Source organism: Drosophila pseudoobscura, chromosome 2 (assembly GCF_009870125.1).
Source record: "Drosophila pseudoobscura strain MV-25-SWS-2005 chromosome 2, UCI_Dpse_MV25, whole genome shotgun sequence".
NCBI lineage: Eukaryota > Metazoa > Arthropoda > Insecta > Diptera > Drosophilidae > Drosophila > Drosophila pseudoobscura.
Window position 1 is genome coordinate 7,416,660 of NC_046679.1, and position 19,218 is coordinate 7,435,877.

The following is a 19,218-nucleotide window of genomic DNA, read 5'->3' on the forward strand; positions in this document are numbered from 1 at the left end:
GGGTGAGAGCCACATTTTGGCACTCCTCCCCTACCACCCATCCTCCTGCTCCACCTCGCCGAAGACCCACAAGCAACGACAGCCTCTCGTCTGGGATTGGAAGCTTCCAAATGCAATTTTCCTTGAGGTTTTTCCTTCGACTCGTTGCCCCTCTTTCCACCCCCTTGTGGGTGGAGACCCAGCCTCTTTCTTCATTATTTTGCTTCTTTTTTTATTTTTGGCTGATTTAAATTTCAGGGTCCCTTCAATTCAAAATGAAATTCCTTTACTTTTGTTGAGTTTTCATTTCTTATTGGGAAATACCAATTGCAAAGGCAATTTTATTTATTTTTGGGATTTATTTATTTCCAAAAATAATCATGATACATACCCTAGATATGGCCAAGGTACATTCGCATCCACGTGCAAAGTGCTCGGAGGCAAAAAGGGACCGATTACATTTATCAGAGTATTTTTTTAATATTTCCTATGGACTGCTTTGCCAGATATTTAATGGGGCACTTTGTACCAAATAAATACCCGAATCACTCAGCGGAGTTCATCGATGGACGTCCTCCTTTAGCCTTTCGGTTCTTTTAGTATTTTGTGGTATTTATTCAGTTTCTTTAGCATTATTTGCTTTCAATAAGCTTTATTCCACTTTATTTAAGGACCTTGATTCCACTTATAATGTCTTATCATATCCGATCTTAACGGACAGATTGGATATAAAATTCGCACTATTTAGGGGCCCAACAATATATGCCATAGAAATAATTCATTACTTTATATGTTTTTGATATCTTTTTCATTTTTCTTCATTATTTTAATTGGTTTTGGAATGTATTATTCTTGTTGCAGTCCTCGAACTTTTACCCCAAAATATCAATCGATCCGTGGGGGGCGAGCACATAAATTGTGTCCAAGGCCCATGAAAAAATAGTTCCCACGCTCACCGACCGCTGTCCCCGATCCCATCTTCCACCTGCTCCGTGCTCTTCACCCTCTACTGAGAGATTTACCTTAATTTATTGCATTTAATTGATTTTATTTGATTTGATTTTCGTTGCGCATAAATTACTGAATTTTTTTGCATTTTTGGCAAAAACAAGAGAGAATGAGGGGCACACTGATAAAGAAGAAAGAAGAGCAACCGCAAATCCATCACAGTCTCATAAATTTGTCAGAGCGTTGACAGGCAACAGAGCCCACTGTGGGGCAACCCACCAGATAGCGTATACCCCGTTAGAGCCCCACTCCGTCGCACTTAAGATCAAAGATGGAATGAAATGGCAGCCAGATTAAGTGCAACATCATCTTCTGGCCAGTCCGCCAGTCCAGGATATCCTTTGCTGCCGCCAGAGAAACAGAGAGAACCGAGAAAGAGAGGAAAAACAAACAAGGCTATTTTTCATTTTCCTAAAAACGGCGCCTCCGACTGCCCCACACGTAATGGCCTGCCGCTGCCGCTGGTGGTGCTGCTGCTGCAGCGCCAAAACCAAAAATACGCTGTTGAAAAATTGCCTGGGAATATGTGTTAACTGCTTTTTAAACTGCCACCAGGACGACGACACGGACAACAACAGCAACAACAACTAGCAACTGTAAAAAGCGGCAGACAGGATGGGACAGGAGCCAGAAGCCAGAAGCAGACCTGCAGGATATGCAATTTTTGGCTCCCCAAAGAGCGCCGCCGTTGGAGGTGGAAGTGGAGTGGAGGGTATGCCCCAAACAGCTGTTCTCCTTTGTTGTTCCTGGCAGGATCAATGCCTAAGTGGCCAGATCGTCGACAGCTTTTGTGGACGAGAGGGAGTGCAGGTGTTGGGTGGTTGGGTGGCTGGGGCATTGGGTGGCTGCGAGGCCTGCACCAAGCTGTTGTTGCTCCTTCCTTTTCACTCTTTCTTCGAAGGCGTTGCCTTAGCCGCTGCTGCCCTGTGTGAGAGCGAGAAAGGGAGAGCGCGTAAGTGTGTGTGTGTGTGTGTGAGAGAGAGCTGAGTGAGTGCGTTCATGTGTGTGTGTGTGTGCGGGTAAAGAGAGCAGAAGCTGAAAAATGCTGAGCGAAAGCTGACTGACGGACAGCGTCTGGAGAAACACCTGAAAGCACTCAACGAGACTTTGACTTGGACTCGGTCTCGGGCTCGGACTCGGGCTCGGAGCTCCCACCCACCCCTCTGGGTGGCACGGCAGCACGGCAGCAGCAGCCAGCAACAACAGCAGCACAGGTGGGGCGGGCGCTGAGAGCGCACAAGACTGAATGGCAAAACTGATGCAAACTGCCACTCACTCAAGCGAAAATAACAAATGGGATTGGTTTTTGCTGATTTTCAACGCACGCACCAGAGAAACGCCAACAGCAGCGGCAGCGGCAGCGCAGGCAGCGGCAGCGCAAGCAGCGACAGCGGCAGAGAGCCAAAAACCTATAAGCCGTCTCCTTTTGGCCAAAGCCAAATAAATTTCAAACGAACGTACGAACGCACCACAGAGGCAGTGGCAGAGGCAGAGAAAACGAAGCGAAACATTGCGCAAAAAGAGGCAAAAAACACACGGCCAAAAGGAGCAACAACACGGCGAGAGAGCGACGGCAGAGAGAACGGAGAACGGAGAATGGACTGTGACAAGTGTGTGTATGACAGAAAAGGCGTACTAACAAATCAGTCATCGTGCGATCAGCGCATGCGCTCTCTTCGCCGCGCACACACGAACACAAACACAAACACAAGCACACACTCACACACACACAGAAGTGGCAACGCGAGTGCTGTATGGCCATCCCGCTTCCACTGCTAGTATATTTTAATGGCACAATTGTTGCGTCGCCATGTCCGTGTGGCCGTGCGAGTGTGTTGGTCGCTCGTTCCCTCTCTCTCTCTCGCGCGCGCTCTCGGCGTGCCTGAGTGTGTGTGTGTGACTGAGTCTCAGGCCGGCACCACGGCGAATGATTGACAATGACAGTGTATCTTTTGCCCTCGTGCCGACGTGTTGTGCTGCCTCGTCTGTGCTGTGTGCTGTCTCGTCTGTGTCGTGTGCGAAGCGAGTAGCGAAGTCGTTGGGAGCAAAGAATTATTATTATTACTATTATTATTGCCTATTGCGGAGCGCCATTTTATTATTCTTATTATTATTGCCGCCGCACAGCAACACAAAATACAAGAACTGACCGAAACAAATAACATTTTACCGAACAACTCGAAGAAATCGCAAAAAAAACGCAAAAAACGCACAAAATCGCGCGCGCAACGGATCGGGTTCCCGCGTTACGGTTTACGTTTACGTTTTCGCCTCACAGCAGTAGAAGAAAAAAAATAGCCTCCATGAACCGTCAAGGGTAGAGCGTGTTTCAACGGGTACGTTCCTGTTGCAGAGGGGATCCCGACGATCCCCCGTCCGTAGCCGTAGCTGTAGCTGTAGCTGTCCCCCTCTCAGCACCACCCACAAGAGAAGAGCAAACACTACCCACTCCCACATGTACGTTGTGCCGTCGCTAAAACGTCTGAGAGTTTTCCGCCGTTTCGACAGCAAACTAAAGTTAATTGCGTTTTCATTTTGGTTCAGGATCTAGTTACATATATAGTATGTAGAAGCAGCTGTGATAAATAGTGCGCATATTATACGAAAAGCAAAAAGAGTATACGACAACAACAACAACAACAACAAAAACCAATAACACCCTAAGCAAAACGGAAAAGGAAATCAATCGGAAATTGGAAAACTAAAATCTGAAAGAAAGAAGGATCAAACCTAAGAGGATAGGATCGATCGACGAAGAGGAAGCTACTCTAGTAGTTCGAGCCATGGATTTATGACAACTACAACAAAAATTGCAAAGCTATGTGGCAACAACAGCCGCAACAATACAGCAGTATACTAAGAACAAAAACAGCAACAACAGCAACTAAAGCAACAACAAATTGTATACGATTTTTATAAACCAAAACATTACAATATTATATGTAAATAACAAACAACAAAAACAAAAACTCAATCGAAAAAAGAAGAATATAAGTTCTTAAGAGATCTCCCGCTTAACAACAACAACAACTAAAACAACAACGCGCGCGTAACAACAACAACAACAACAACAACAAGTATACAAGCAACAAAACAACAACAACAAAAAACGTAATAATAATACATAAATCTTAACGAATGTGCCTGTGTTAAAAGAAAAGAATAAAAATAATAAAAGTATATTGTAAAAGAGTGCAAAAATAATACAACAAAAAAAGAAAAGAAAAAATAAATAAAAGCAAAGAAATCCCTAAAGAAAACGCCGGAAAAACTACTATACGTGATTTTTCCGCTGTAACACTATTTTTGAGTGGAGCAAAAAAAAAAATAACAGATTTCCAGAGACCCCAAAGCAGGAGGTCCCCAAACAACAGATCTGCCAGAATAAGAGCCCCAAGCGTCGAGGAGCCACAACTGGAAGAGCCACAACGAGGACCAGACACAAGGGACGCGGGCCCCGCCGTCGAATTGTGTGTTGTGTCGCCCCACAGTCTTCTCTACACCAAAAGTGGCACAAATCGGGTTAGACGTCGCTCCCAGAGCATTAATGGCTCAGCCCAGGGTAAGTACCGACCAACCAAAAAAATTCCCCAAAAACTATATAGGGATATCCCCAGAAGTGTTGTTATTCCCAGCCCAGCCAAATTAGCGACGGCCCCGTCGGGCGCCTATCTTTTCTCAGTATTTTTGGTTCGAATCAAATGCCGTCGGCACCAACAGTTATCGGCAAAGTGTGGTGGCAATTCGTAAAGTCTCTATATAGGGAAATTTCCATCTTGGAGCAACATTAATCGAGTGTGTGTGTGTGTGGGGAGAGACTCTCTCAAATATGATTTATGCGGGTCATTTTCTCATACAAGTTTTGTGGAATTAAGTAGTTGAATTTGTGTTTGGTATGCGGGGGGAAAACTTATTATAGCATTGCATTTCAAAAAGGTATTCGAGCTATTAGGAAACTTCCATAAATTCCGAAAATCTGTGTTCTGGAGTAGATTCTAGTATATCCATAGGACACCGACGGCTAAACCTCAACGTATCATGATAGCCGTGGAAATTCCTAAGAAGGAACCAAAGTTGAGTTTGTTGGTTGACCTTTAGAGGTTCATGGTCCATTGTTAAAAGACTTTTAGTACTTTTACGCAGATCTACATATAACAAATACTCGTATAAATTCTAAAGATGACCGATAGCTTATTTGTACTTAGTCTTCAGCGGAAGTGCTCTTAACTCCCAGTAGCATTGTAATCTTTGAGAACAAACTCTTTAATCTAAAAGGCCCTTTAGGATACTCTCCACTCAACTTCCCGCTGCCACAATTCTACGTGGTTATATGATTCAATGAGTTTTATGTTTATGTTTATGTTTTACCACTTATATGGATCATAAATAATATGCTAATCAGGTGGCCAACAGCAGTCTCTGGCAAATCGCAGTTAGAGCTGCCTCTTTACTATATTTTTGGTGTGTTTGTTTGTTGCTTTCGACTTTATCAATTGATTAACATGAACCTGCGAAGTGAACTTGATTTTTTATTAAACGGAGCAAAGACTCTCCATATTTGTGCCTGTTCCTGTGTGCGAGTGTGTGTGTGTGTGTTAGCAATTAACATCTACTTCATGGCTGTGTGTGTGTGTGTGTGTGGAGAGTGAATTATGACTGGCCATAGGTATGGTAGGCCGTGCTCTTTGGTAGCATTAAAAAAAGAGAAAAAGAACAACAAGAATCCAAATAAAATATCCAAAACGAAAAATGTGAAATGTGAAATGCCCGCGGGAATGTTGTGTGGTGATTTTTATGTGTGTTTGTGTTGGGTGCTGCTGTTACTGGCGAATAAATTTACGCTTGTGGTTTAATACACGATTCTGTCCCGAAGCCGTAACCCCACCGCCCCTCCTCTGTTTCCCTGTTGTCCGTTGTCTGTATTCGCTATTCTCCTGCGGCATTTCAATTCCATCAAATGAATTTTTCGACTCTGGGTCTCTGTTTGTATCTGTGTGTGCCAGGGTGTCTGTATCTGTATCTGTTTCTGTGTGCATTTGATGCATATAATTTTATTGCACATGAGCGAAAAGAGGCTGAGGCCGTGGCAGACATTCATTTATTCTCTCACTCTCTCGCGCTTTCCCGCTTTCCCGCTCTCTTTTTGCGGTTTTATTATTTACAATTTTATTTTTATAATTTTCCATGACACTACTATCATTTTTGGACATTTGTGCGTGCCGGAAAATGGCGGGAAGTGCTCGTTTTTTTTCACATATATATTTTTTGTATATATGTATATTTAATTTGATTATTTGATGCCTTTACAAAAAGGTAGAGAGAGAGAGCGGTAGAGAGCGAAAAAATGTGCAATTGCAATTTGTATAAAAATGTGCAATGTGCAGCTGCCACAAGCACCTCGCCACCTCCGTTCCGTCCCTGGCACTGGCAACGGCACTCCCCTTGCCCCGTGCCCTGTCCCCTTCCCTGGCTCTTCCGTGCCATTTCAAACGCCTGCAAAATGCAGCACAAAAATTTTTTTGGTGTTATTTTAATTTAAAGGTTAACCGCAGCGTAATTTGTGGCATAAAATATAATTCGTCTAGTGTGTGCTCCCCTCGTTCTGTGTGTTTGTTCTGTGATTGCTTTGCCTCTATATATGTATGTGTTTTTTTTTTGCAGAAATAAAATCAAAATAGAAAGCAATCGGCTGGGGAGAGCGAGCGGCTAGATTGCGGTGCATGCTGCAAATGCCATTCGATGTGCAACGTGAGGCCGTTACTTGTTAGATTTCTGCCGAACACACAGTTGGGGGGAAAAGTTGATTGAAAGATTGCGGATTTGATGGGAATACAGAATAATATTGAAAGAATATGGCCAGAACTCTTTCCCCTATCTTCAGGGCCTGCTTCTATCTGCCTGGATTATCCCTATCTGCATTTATATATTTCATTAGTTATATTCTCCATCTCTGCTTAATCTCCCAGAGATGGTTAACCTTCGCTGGAAATTCTTTTCTAATTAAGTGAGAAATTCTTGCGACTCTCAGCTTCCCCGTGAGTCATGGTGGCTCCAGAAGAGAGTTTCTCCTTTGTATCTTTTGATCAGTTATACCTGGGCCGTGGTCTGGGTCTGGGCCTGGGCCTGGGCCTGGCTATCAGGTATATGTATCTCGGTTTAGTTCAGTTCCCCAATGAAAGTTGGGAATTCTCTCAGGCCGGGCGAAGCAGGCTGCGAGGAATATTTATAAACAAATTACATATGCATATTTTTGCCAGGCTCTATATGGGGCCTATCCACATGAGCTGCTCTGCTCCTCCACTGTGGCTCTTTCTCTTGCCCCCATCTCTCAGACTCAGACTCTGTCTCTTTCTCTTGTCGATGTTGTTTTTCGTGTGCTAAAGAGCTTCATGTTTAATGATCAAATTGCGTGCCTCGTTCTTGGGTCGAGGCGGTGGTGCCTGTTGGTGCTCTGGTTGTTGGCCATGTTGTTGTTGCTGCTGTTGTTGGTACACATAGTTGCCAAGTTTGACGAGGTCGCAACAGTACGAGTATGTTGCCTGCTGGCTGCCGTTGGAAGTGTTTTCATTAGTTTCATTTCTTTTTACATTTACGCCTAAATCGTCTTATAAAGTATTTTAAATAATCTGTTTCTTCTCCGCTCTTCCTCCTGTGTGTAATTTCCCTGACATTAAGTCAAAGTGTTTCGCTAATTTTCAAGTAAAACTAAATTACATTTTTGTAGAAAACTCTTTCGGCCAGATCCGATCCATCTATGAAAGAGGCCAGGCCCTCCATGCGGGCCAGCGCCAAACAACAGCAAAAAAAACTCTGAAAAAATGAAGAGAAAAAACTGCTGTAAAGTAGAGGAAAAATCATTTAGACAAGTTGCACGCCGCTCATTAAATTAAATGAGCCATCAGCACGCAATTTATTTTCGTATTTTTGAGTAACTTTTTTCTTTGGCCCCAGCCAGGAGAAACTCCAAGAGATTTTTGGCTTTTTGTTTCTGCCTCTAAATGGGGCAAACAGAGTGCTTTTGTTCGGGCAGGAAGTTTTCGAGGTCCTCGAGGCCAGGAAATTTAATTAAATAGTCAAGAAAGATGGCTGGTTGGCGATGTTCTTAAGAGATCAATTAAAAGTTGAGCATATTCGTAGGAAATTCAGTTTCATTAAAATTATTATATTTTTTCCATTTTTTGTTAATTTAATGAACATTTATCTCCCCAAATAAATGTTAAAAATTAGTCAAAAATATTAAATGATTTTTTTTAAAATGTTCAAAGCTACATTCCAATTTCTTTCACTTTTATTTGAAATAAAAAATTCCTGCATTTTCATCTTTAATTTTCAATATTTCCACGACACTTTCCGCGAAAAAGTTTTCGGCTGCTTAATTTCTGTTTTTATTTTAATTTATTTTTGAATCGAATTTTGTTTCTTGTTTTCCTGAAACACGAAATTTGAATTTACCTTTTTGGACAAATGCCGCTGCCTGTGTTTGCTGCTGTGTTTGTTGGTTTTTTGTTAATCATCTGCCAGTTTGGGGCTCATTTTAATTTAATAAATGCCGCCGACTGACGTCATGTGTTGTTGATTTTTGATAAATGTCGAAACGCCAAAGAATACATTTATTTGCATTTATTTTTTGTCTGCCAGTCCACCAATCCACCATTGGCTACCGAGCATCTAATTTTTTCTGCTTTATATTTATTTATATATTTGTGCGTATTTTGTTGTTGTTGCCGTTGCGTTAAGTATTTGTTTTTAGACATAAATTTGGTAGGAGAGGGCCAGAAAATGTGCGCACGTTTTGGGCCGTTGACAAACCCCTCAGCGTTTGATGTCCGCCTGCCTGCTCGATAATATTGTTATTAGAAGCAATAAAAGTTAATAAAAAAAAACACACACAGAAAGAGCAGAAATGTTGGCTGGAAATGCTGCAACTGTAAATTAAAATAACACCCAGACACGCAACAAAAATTAATTGTCTAACACCAAATAAAACTTTTGAGGCGGCCCCAAAAACAGAAACAAAACTGGGCGTGATAGCAGATAGGGGGAAGGGTAGAGTAGGGATTGGGATTGGGATTGGGACACACCTACAACCAACAACCTACAACCGCGGACTGCGGCTCGTCTGCTAATTAAGCAAAAGTCAAGAAAGACAACAGCACAGCCCGAAAAAGAATTATAGAGAAATACAAAGAAATGGAAAGAAATTCAAATACAAATACAACATGATAAACAATTAATTTTGATTAGGCCTTTGGCCGCCCCATCGCAATTAAGAATGTTGCGGGTCCCCACCGCCTTTTTCCCCTTTTGATGTGTTTTGCTGGTGGGGTAAATGAAATGGAAATAAAATGGGAAAAAGCAAAAGTGCTGTGGCGAAAGAAGGCCAAGAAATCGATATAGAAATGGAGTTTCGGCAGCGAACAGCAAACATATTGAGGCTTTAGTGGGTGGGCAGGGGGTGTGGGGAAATGGGAGCTCTTACTACGACCATGACTATGTAAAATGGCGGCCATTGTCACCATTTTGCCTAAAACGTACACGCACACACACACACACAGAGAGTGAGGGAGAGCGAGGGGGGTCGACACCATGTTTCGCTCTCATGCCTGCATTTTTGCACTCATAACTCTACTGCCTCTCCGCCTGCCCCACCCACTCGATGGGTGTCTGGCATTTGGTCAGTTTTGGGGCCTTCCCTTAGATAAAGGTGGCCCAAGCCCTATCTGCCACATTTTGTCCCCGTTGTTGCAACACTCCTCTCTCGTTTCTCTCACCCACTAAATGTCCTTGCTGTTGCTGTTTCCTGGCCATGTGTGTGTGTTTGTGTTTGTGCTTCTATTCTAGCCTATGTGCCGTGCAACGTTTTCGGTTTCAAGTTCACGCAACATTCTGTTGCAGCCACCCTTCCACACCCACTTTTGTGCCCCAAACTTAAAGCCAAAATACATATTTCTGAATATTTTTGCCCGAAAATTTCAATTGAGTTGTTCTGCCTGAAGGAGGGTCTCGAACAGGGGGGCTTGAGGGTGCAGTAGGCTTTTTGGATATGACTTAATGTCGCGCAAACACGACAAAAGCACACACACAAGCGCCGCTCACACACAGATACAAACAGCGACAGACAGGCAGCAGCAGCAAGTAGGACAACAGCCAGAGCCCGGCACTAGCAACTGCCCCCCGACTGTGCCTGGTTACCGAAAACTCTGCGCCGCAGCTCCTTCAGCGCCTGTCAGTGACAGTCCCCTCTCTATGTGTGTGTGCGGCCAGGGGGCGTCATAAATTTTTGAAGGATTTTCGACGCTGAACTTGTCAAAATCAGACCAGAATGAAATGCCGGCCTACTCGGACGGCGCGGCACTCGGCGACTGTTTACTGTTGGCTTTTCAGTGGTTGGTTTCTGGATGGATCAATATCCAAACACACACGCACACACACACACACTCGAAGAGTGTGGGCCTGCCCCCACTTTGCCCCGCTGTCAGTTGCAGAGCTTTCCACCAGAGCCGCCATTCAACAAGGTCAATGGCTTGGTCACTAAACAACAGCCCAGCCAGAGAGAGAGAGAGAGGGAGAGAGTCACTGAGTGAGGGTCTGGGGTCTGAGCCCCGAAAGAGATCATCAATCAAAGCTGGCCCAAATGGTTGGGATGGCCCAGAGGGGGCTAAGTGTATTTGCCTGTTCGATTTTTACTCTTCTTTTGTTGTAGTCTGCCTGGGGAGAAACCTTCTCTCCCTCGCCCCCCCGCCCCTCCCCTAGTACTTCTCTGTTACTCAAATTCCCACATTACTTATGTACAAGTACAAATTGTGGTAATTTTCAAGATCTCTTTGTTGGCACGGCTTTTGCTCCACAATTTCCTCATTTCGAAAAGCAGCAGAAAAGCAAAAAAGCAGCGACAACGTACGGTTGCCACCAACACTAAAATTAGCATAACAACTTTATAGTTTAACTGCCATGAACCGAACCGAAGCGAGTGTAGTGGAGTGGATTGGATTGGAGTCGACTCGACTCGAACCCACCAGTCGGCTGATCCCCGCTTCTGCGGCTGTATCTATAGGTTTGTATCTTGCATACGCCCGCTCAGAGCAACACCAACGCCAAAACGGCAGCAGCGTTGCACGACTACCTCTACCTTGCCTCTGCCTCACTGCCTCACTGCCTCTCAGTAGACTAATCTTTTGTGTGTATCTAAAGGATTGCCAGAGCGAAAACAAAACGTTGCAAAAGGTTGACAATCGAATTGAAGTCAACTCGGGGCTTGCAGGTGGCACTGCCACTGCCACTGCCACAACGGAGGCAGCTGCTTTATGAGCCAGTTGCACTATTTCAAAGTATAGATACAGATGCACAGCCTCAGATACCAATATATCATTGGCCCGGGCTTCCAGGTGCAAATCCTTGACATTTCGCTCAAAATCTTCAGTCAAGTGTGGCTCCCTGTCTGTCTTTTACAGCACTTCTCCGTCTCTTTTCCCCCCCAACTTCAACTTCAACTTCAACTCCGGCTCAAGTCAATTGCTCATTTAGTGTCAAAGATTTTTCCAGGCTGATAAAAAAAAAACCTCCAACTTGCTGGCGAGACTTTTCATGTGTGAGAAGACGGTGGAGTGGGAATCGGGGGGAATCGGGTACCCCGGGCCCAGGGCCCACCATCATTTCTTGTCGCTGCACAAAAATCTTTTTGTCAACTTCTTCGGCCTCTCTTCTTTCTCCCCCCCTCTCTGTCTCTCTCGGCGAACCAAACTTGCCTCAAATTATGCAGTGTGAAGAGGAGCAGAGAAGCTTCTCAGGCGACGGACGCCACTTGAGTACAAATGATAAAAATCTTACAAAACACACATACTCGTACTACCACTGACAACGAAAACGAATCAAAGGCATCACATCAGCAGCAGTTGAACTTTGGTTAAATGACAGCCAAAAGTATAGCCGAAACGAGAGATACCCTTTATGGAAAGGCAGATCCATCCTTGGATGGTTTCATCCTTCTGCTAGGGCCAAACCCGCTCTCCATTACCGGCTTACCCTCCAACAAAGGGTATACAAAATAAGTTCTCGGGTCGAGTACGAGTACGAGTACTGAGGACTGTTTTTTGCCGTTGCACACAAACCAGTTTGCAATTGCGCGGATCCAAAAAATGTTGTACAACTTTAGACAGAGATAGAGAACACCAAGATATATATGTATACATAGGTATATACTAGACATATAGACAGATTAACTGATAACATTAAAAATTGTCTCTTTGTTGTTGCCATTTGCTGGTGGCTGCTTTTGGCGCTTAATTAATATGCAAAAAACGTTGAAAGAAAAGACGAGCCAAGACGAGAGCTAAGGTAACTAAATATATACTATACATATCATGTATGAATATATACGTGGGTATATATCCATATAATGTCGAAGCGGCGGCAAAGTAATCACAGGTCAAAGCGAATCGCTTTTTTTTTTGTGAGTCTTCGGCTTTGGCCACACAAATATTTAAATGCATATATTTAAATTTTTTGCTTTTGTTTTGTTTCTGCTAATTTGGCTGGGAACAACACTTCAACAACCATCTACCACTCGTCTGTATATTCTATAACTAATCTGTATTATCTTTTGTGTTTGCAGTATGACGATGGCCTGCACGGCTACGGCATGGACTCCGGTGCCGCGGCGGCGGCTATGTATGATCCACATGCTGGACATCGGCCGCCCGGCCTGCAAGGCCTCCCCTCGCACCACTCACCGCACATGACGCATGCCGCGGCGGCTGCGGCCACAGTCGGCATGCACGGCTACCATTCGGGGGCCGGGGGTCATGGTACACCTAGTCATGTATCACCGGTTGGTAATCACCTAATGGGCGCAATACCCGAAGTACACAAACGTGATAAGGATGCGATTTATGAGTAAGTATCCCCAACAAGATTCGAGACAAGACCTTAAACTAAGATAGAAGAAGGGTAATCTAATCAAATACTTGTCTTAGCTTTCGAGCTGTAAGATGATCTTTGTCGTTTCGTATAGAGTCAGGGATTATCTGAGACTGATTAGAAATGAAATTGATTGAGAGGAAAAACAGTTCCAAAACTATCGCTGACCAAATGATGATCCCATTTCTCATGTGTTGTCAAGCTACAAAAACTAATCAATGAACTTTTGAGCATCATTTAAAGTCCATACTCACATGATCACTGAAAGGATCGCTACTACATTCACAAAGATCAGTAGTACAATCGCTCATTCAATGGAAGATCAGCTCGAATGATCATGAAAGGTATTTCGCGAAGATCCGCAAAGATTACTGTCAATTTTCAACTACAAGTTAATTCTAGATTACAAAAGGAGTGTAATATTTCATGAAGATCAGCTCATATGATCAGTCAGCAAAAAAGTTTCCATTCAAATGGGGATCTTCCATCAACGATTAATTATCACTTAAAATATCGCCAATGATCATCTGCTAGTTTTGATCAGTGATCGATTTTCAACCCTCAATCAATTTCCGAACCTTTCTGCCCAATTGATTAATAATTTTGGGCATGTCCCAATCTGCCACCTGTTCTCACCTCGACAGCGAGGGAGTCGACATCATTTTAACGCACGCGTAACTCTCCTCAAAATGGAAGAGGTAGAGCGGCAAGCGATCCTTCCTTCGTTGTTTTCGTTTTATAGAAATGGGCGTGATCCTTGTGCGTTTTGCGCAAAATACAAAATTATGGGTTTGGCTCGACCAAAAATGTCTGTTTTCCAATTCTCCTCTCTGTCTCTCTGTGGGGGTGTGGCAAGAGTTTAGTGACGGACACGGAACATGAACGTGCTTAGGCATTAGGGAGTCACTCCAGTCCAGGCCAGTCCAACCAACCATCCATCCATCGAAAATGAGCTGCAGTTGTTGCGGTTCGTTCCCTTTGCGGTTCCTGGGTGTTAATTTGCCAAAATTGTGGTTTCTTCTTTGTTTGATCTTTTTTTATAGCTCTCTTCTGTTGTTCGTTTTTTTTCTAACATGATCGAAGGAGAGAGATGAGTCCCTTGTGTCTTTGCGTGTCCTGCTGGAACGACGCTGACTGCAAATTTTCATGTGTTGCAACTGTTTTGCCAGCTGCCTGACTGCCCGAAATGCTTGTTTGTCTTTCGATCGTTTTTGCCGCTGCATTTTTTATTTAAGCAAATATTTGTCTTGAGAGGGAGAGGCACAGAATTTCATGAATGACTTGGCCCATCCATCAGCTGTTTGATGACTGTTTGATGATTGTCCGTCCGTCCGTCCGTCTCGAGTGTCTGGCCAAACAAAGGCTCCCCCCAATGGATGGATGATGATTATGATTATGACTTCATTGGGCACCTGTGTGCAGCAGCAGCAACAAAAACAACAACATTGTTATGATTATTATTATTTTTTGGCACCTTTTTTTCGAGTATATGAAATTTAAATTAATTTTTATGGGAAAAAAGGAACACTCTCTTTTAACACCTTCCTCCCGAGTGCAGAACAACTTCAGCTGCCGCTGCTCTTTTGCTTAGTCATGGCAAATGAGTGCCACAGAAATTCAGTTTCTGTTTCTGTGTTTCTGTCTCTGGGTTTTACTTTTTTTTGTTCTGCTTCTGGTCCTGATCCTAAACTGGAAACGCACTCAACTGTAAAAGGCTGAGAGCCCAGTCGGAGGCCGAGGCCGAGTCTTATTAATAGTTTGTTAAGCGCAGGTCCACACCCCCTCTGGGTTCAGGGTTAGGGGTTCGGGGTTCTGGGTTCCCTCCTCGCTGGTCATCTAATGGGTTTTTGGTCAAGGGAAAAGGGACTGGGACAGAGACCAACCCCGCCTAATTTTGTTCAGGTGCAATTTGTGCGGCTCTAAGCGTGAACGGAAAGGAGAACAAAAAACACTGAAAAAGAAAGGGAAATACTCCTGGAAAAAAATGGTCAAATCATGTTGAGTTGTTGGAACTAATCCGTCAGCATAAAGAGTCCAAGTGGCCCATGGGGGATTATTTATTTAGATATACTCGCAGATAGAGCGGCAGCAGGAGCAGCAGCTGTTCTCTCTATGCTCATTTGCATTTGCAGGATCACAGGATCCGAGGACAGGAAATTGTTTCGAAATTATTGCTAAACTGATATATTTTGTCTCTCTCTTTTCCTTACAGACATCCGCTATTCCCGCTATTGGCGCTCATATTCGAGAAATGCGAATTGGCCACATGTACGCCGAGGGAGCCCGGGGTGCAAGGTGGCGATGTTTGTTCATCGGAATCGTTTAACGAGGATATTGCAATGTTCAGTAAACAGGTAAGAATAATGGCTCAAGTTTTGCTCTCCGACTCTCCGTGTAATCGGAGAAGACCCGCTCGAGAGGGGGGGAGGAGTGTGTCTCTCTCTCTGTCGCTCTCTCCCGCTACGAGTACCAGTACGATACTGGAATCTCTGTGGGAACACATGGCCCACATGTGGCACTAAATCGCGGCACACGAACTTAACGAAGCAAGCCGCTAAATGATCGGATTACGTTACCCAGCGGAGGATCGCTTCAGATTCAGCTTCAACTTCGGTTTCTCTTGGTTTTTGGTTTTTGGTTTTGGGATCGATTCCTTCCTCTCACTGACTGTCTGTCTTGTTTCCATCTTCAATGAGCGGGGCAGTCTGCACTTAATTACAGTCTCCGCTGACAATGTCTTGCCGCCATATGTCACAAATATGCGAGGCGACTCCAGCCTGGCGCTGCCCACACTTGACACTTCCTCCCTGCAAGCCGCCCCCCCTTCAACCCCGTCCACTACACTTTTGGAGTTCATAAAAACAGTGGAGCGAAGACGAATACTCACTCGTCTTCTGCCACACACTGACATTCAAATAATTTACGATGTTTTAACATACAAATTATAATGTTGCAAGTCGTTTTGTCTTTCTCTCTGGTGTGTGTACATCCTGCTCCCCTTTGGGGCAGCTATTTTTATGAGGCACTGAAGATCGCCTTGGAGAACAGAAGCACACAGCAGAGCGAGAGGAGATCATGACGAAGACGATCATGCTGATGATGATGATGATGCCAAAAGTGAGCAAAACTTATGGCTCCATTCTACGGTTTGTGACATTTTTGGCAAAGCCAAGAAACAACCACTGCAACGCCCCCTCAAGCGGCTCCGCGGTTCCGCCCTGGCCAGTTGAATATTATAAAAATGATGTTTTTATTTATGGTCCATTTGGAATTTTGACAGGCCCCTGCTATGGGCAATAAACCCAGCAAACAACAAGAACAACACTTGAACACCATCTCCGTGCGGAGAGACATTTATCTTGGCCGGGCTGGGCGAGATTTTGATGAACTTTTGTCGGAATTGTCAATGAAATGTGCCATAAAGTAGGCTGCGGGAGAATCTTTAAGATCTGGCAACACCAGCGGCAAGAAGATAAATGTGGGAGATTGTTTTGAATGATCACTGATCACTGATCACGTTTGATCACTAAATAGAACACGATCTTTAGCCCGATCACCGAACCTCTTGGCAGTCTACTATATCGTATCTATTGTATCTTTTGTATTCCACACCTTGCTCATTGATTGATCACCCAACCCACCTTTAACTGATCTTCAGCTATGGTTCCGTTCGGCATTTGGCAAAGTTCAAAACCCTGTTCGGCACAGATCTTCAGCGATCTTTAGAGGCAGCATTTGGTTGATCATTCACCGAACTGAACGTCAACAACTAAGTTGTCGCTTGCATTTCATTTCATTTCATTTCGGTTTGGTTCGGTTCGGTTCAGAACGGAACACTTTGGGCATTTCGGGGCCAGCGTTGTCGTTGTCGTCGTCGTTGTCGGGACTGACAAAAATAACTCAAAAATGTCATTCGCCCATCGAATTTTAACAAACGAGCGACTAAGGCACAGACCAGATCGTTGGTGAGAGGAGAGGAGAAGAGTGGAGTGTTGGGCAGGGCGGGGAGACATCGTCGTCGCCTCGCCCCAGAAGAGGACGCTAAAAATAATGCTTTGGCACTTTTTTAGTTGCTGTTGAAGCAGTTGTTGCCGCTGCTGTTGCTGTTGATGATGATGATGCCGATGCATTTTATATAGATAGATTGCATAGATATATCTCTTCGTTCTCACTCAGTGCTCTCTGTCCCTCCTCTATATATAAATTCACTTTAATTTGGACTAAGCAACTGCGTAAAATGCCCGATGCCACGCCAACGCCACACAGACATCGGGTGCGATTCCCCCTCGTCAAGAGCCAAGAGCCAAGAGATCCAAGAGAGATCCGATCCTCTGTTGGCTGTTGGCTGGCTGGATGGATAGATGGATATACATACATAGTTAGGCGACTTTTGGTGTTGGCGCTGCTAATGATGCAGCTAAGGAAACGCTTTATAATTTCTCTTTAAAACCAGAAACATGTGATGCAAATGATGGACCACAACAACAACAACAGAAATATAAGATATATATATGTATGCCTACATGTATAAATACTCGGTATGGGATTGGGATCCAACAAAAGTTCGTTGTCTGCTGATGCTGATGCTTGATGATGATCATCATCATCACCATCATTATTGTCATTTCTCCCCATTGGTTAATGTGCTTTGTGTCTTTGTTGAGGATCCCCAAAAGACAAAGGAAAGTCTGCCCAAAACAGAATATACACAATATATACATATGTATGTATATATTTTTATGATTTCATTTTAAGTAATTTTTAATGAAAATCATCTCGTTTGGCAGACGACTTTTGGGTTGGTTCTTCCCCGATTGCGATCCCCTTCTTGTGGTTTGACAAGACTTTTGTGGCAGTTTGGCTAATAGTTTGTACATGCAACGAGTTGATTCCGCTGCTGACAACATTGGGCCATTGTCTCCTTGTCATTGCTGGCTGTTCTTTTGCCTGTGCCTCTGCGGCTCCTCTGTCTGTGGTTACTGCTTGTTGCAGTTGCAGGCCATGCGTGCCACGTCTGCCCTGCCTGGGGAGGAAGGATTGTCTGCTTGGGCCCGATGATTAATGAAGTGCGGCTAAATGTGCCCGATGATTTTTGATTTCATCATCCCATCACATGCTATCCGTCTCCCGTGTCTACCGTGTCCCTCTTCACTGGCTTCTCTGCATATGATGGCCAGTTGTCTGTCCTTGACATTAACTAGACTGTCACAACATTTGAGCCGGCCATTTCCCGGCAGGTAGTATGCGTAGAACAGGTTAACGGAACCAATCAATGTAGGAGTATTTCGGTTTTCTTTCGGGTTTTCCCCACACAAAAGGCAATTCCCTTTTTCTCTCTCCCCCCGTCTTTTGTTTCTCTATATCTTTCTCTTTTTTTCTTCGTTTTTGTTTCGTAAATTGCATTTTCTGATTTCGTCTGAAACGCAGAAGGCAGTAGAGGCTGGGCTGAGGTTCATAATCAGGTATGAAAGGTTACGCTTGCGCAGTTGTATTGTCAGCAGGAGCAGGCTCTGCCTCGGCTTCTCATTGGAATGTTCACTTTGCCAGGGATTGCTGGGATCTCTTCCTGCATCTTCCTGCCCCTACAGGAGAGAACATATCTCTCGGCTCTACGCATTTGCGTTCGTTTCTCTGTCTCTGTCTCTGTCTCGGTGTCCGTCTGTTTCTGTTTCTCGGGGCCTTAAGGCAGAAGAAAAGAAAAAGGAACTTAATCTCTTTTGTGCAATATTCCCTGACTCAGTTGGTTCTGAGTTCCCCTCTAGCACTCTGGGATGCCTCTGCCTCTGCCTCTTCCCTCGATCTGTGCTGTTGTTTTGTTCTTTTAATGATAAAAAATACAGAAACCTTTACCTTTTTATTTGGAATTTGGTACCTTTTTAATCTGCCTCTCTGTCGCTCTGGCAATGGCTATGGCTCTCCCTCTCCCTCTCTCTCTATTATTAAGGCATTGTTCTTTTTAGTTCTCCGTATGGCTGTGTGTGTGTTGTTTTTTCCCCGGCTGATCCAACCCTTAGCGGGTTTTGAATTTCTTCTTTCTGAAGTGGAACAAAAGATTCGTTCTTTCGTTTTCTATTTTTTGTTAGGCCAAAACTGCGAAATGAGCAAAGCGCAGACGCAACTGTTGCCACAGGGAATGGGCTTCGAAACGGGAGGAATTTCCAAGGGGAGGTATTATTATTATTTTTTTGTTTTTTGGTTCTTGGTTTTTGGGAATTGCGTTGCACAGCGTGAAATGATTTGGCACAGGCCCTGGGAGGGATCCGATTATTTACTTTACAGTGGTGCATGTGGCATGGTGCATGGTGCATGGTGCAT

General features: G+C 44.1%; 1 protein-coding gene across 4 annotated transcripts in view; it reads left to right on the forward strand.

The window, feature by feature from the left end:
- Positions 1-2,894: 2,894 nt before the first annotated feature.
- hth (Meis homeobox homothorax) overlaps positions 2,895-19,218 on the forward strand; it is a 106,745-nt gene continuing 90,421 nt past the window's right edge. For all 4 annotated transcript variants that reach the window (XM_003736317.3, XM_003736321.3, XM_003736316.3 and 1 more), the window contains exons 1-3: positions 2,895-4,549; positions 12,599-12,879; positions 15,116-15,257. In XM_003736317.3, the coding sequence (XP_003736365.1) occupies positions 4,535-4,549; positions 12,599-12,879; positions 15,116-15,257 (438 nt within the window). In that variant the 5' untranslated portion in view covers positions 2,895-4,534. The remainder of the gene's footprint in view (positions 4,550-12,598; positions 12,880-15,115; positions 15,258-19,218) is intronic.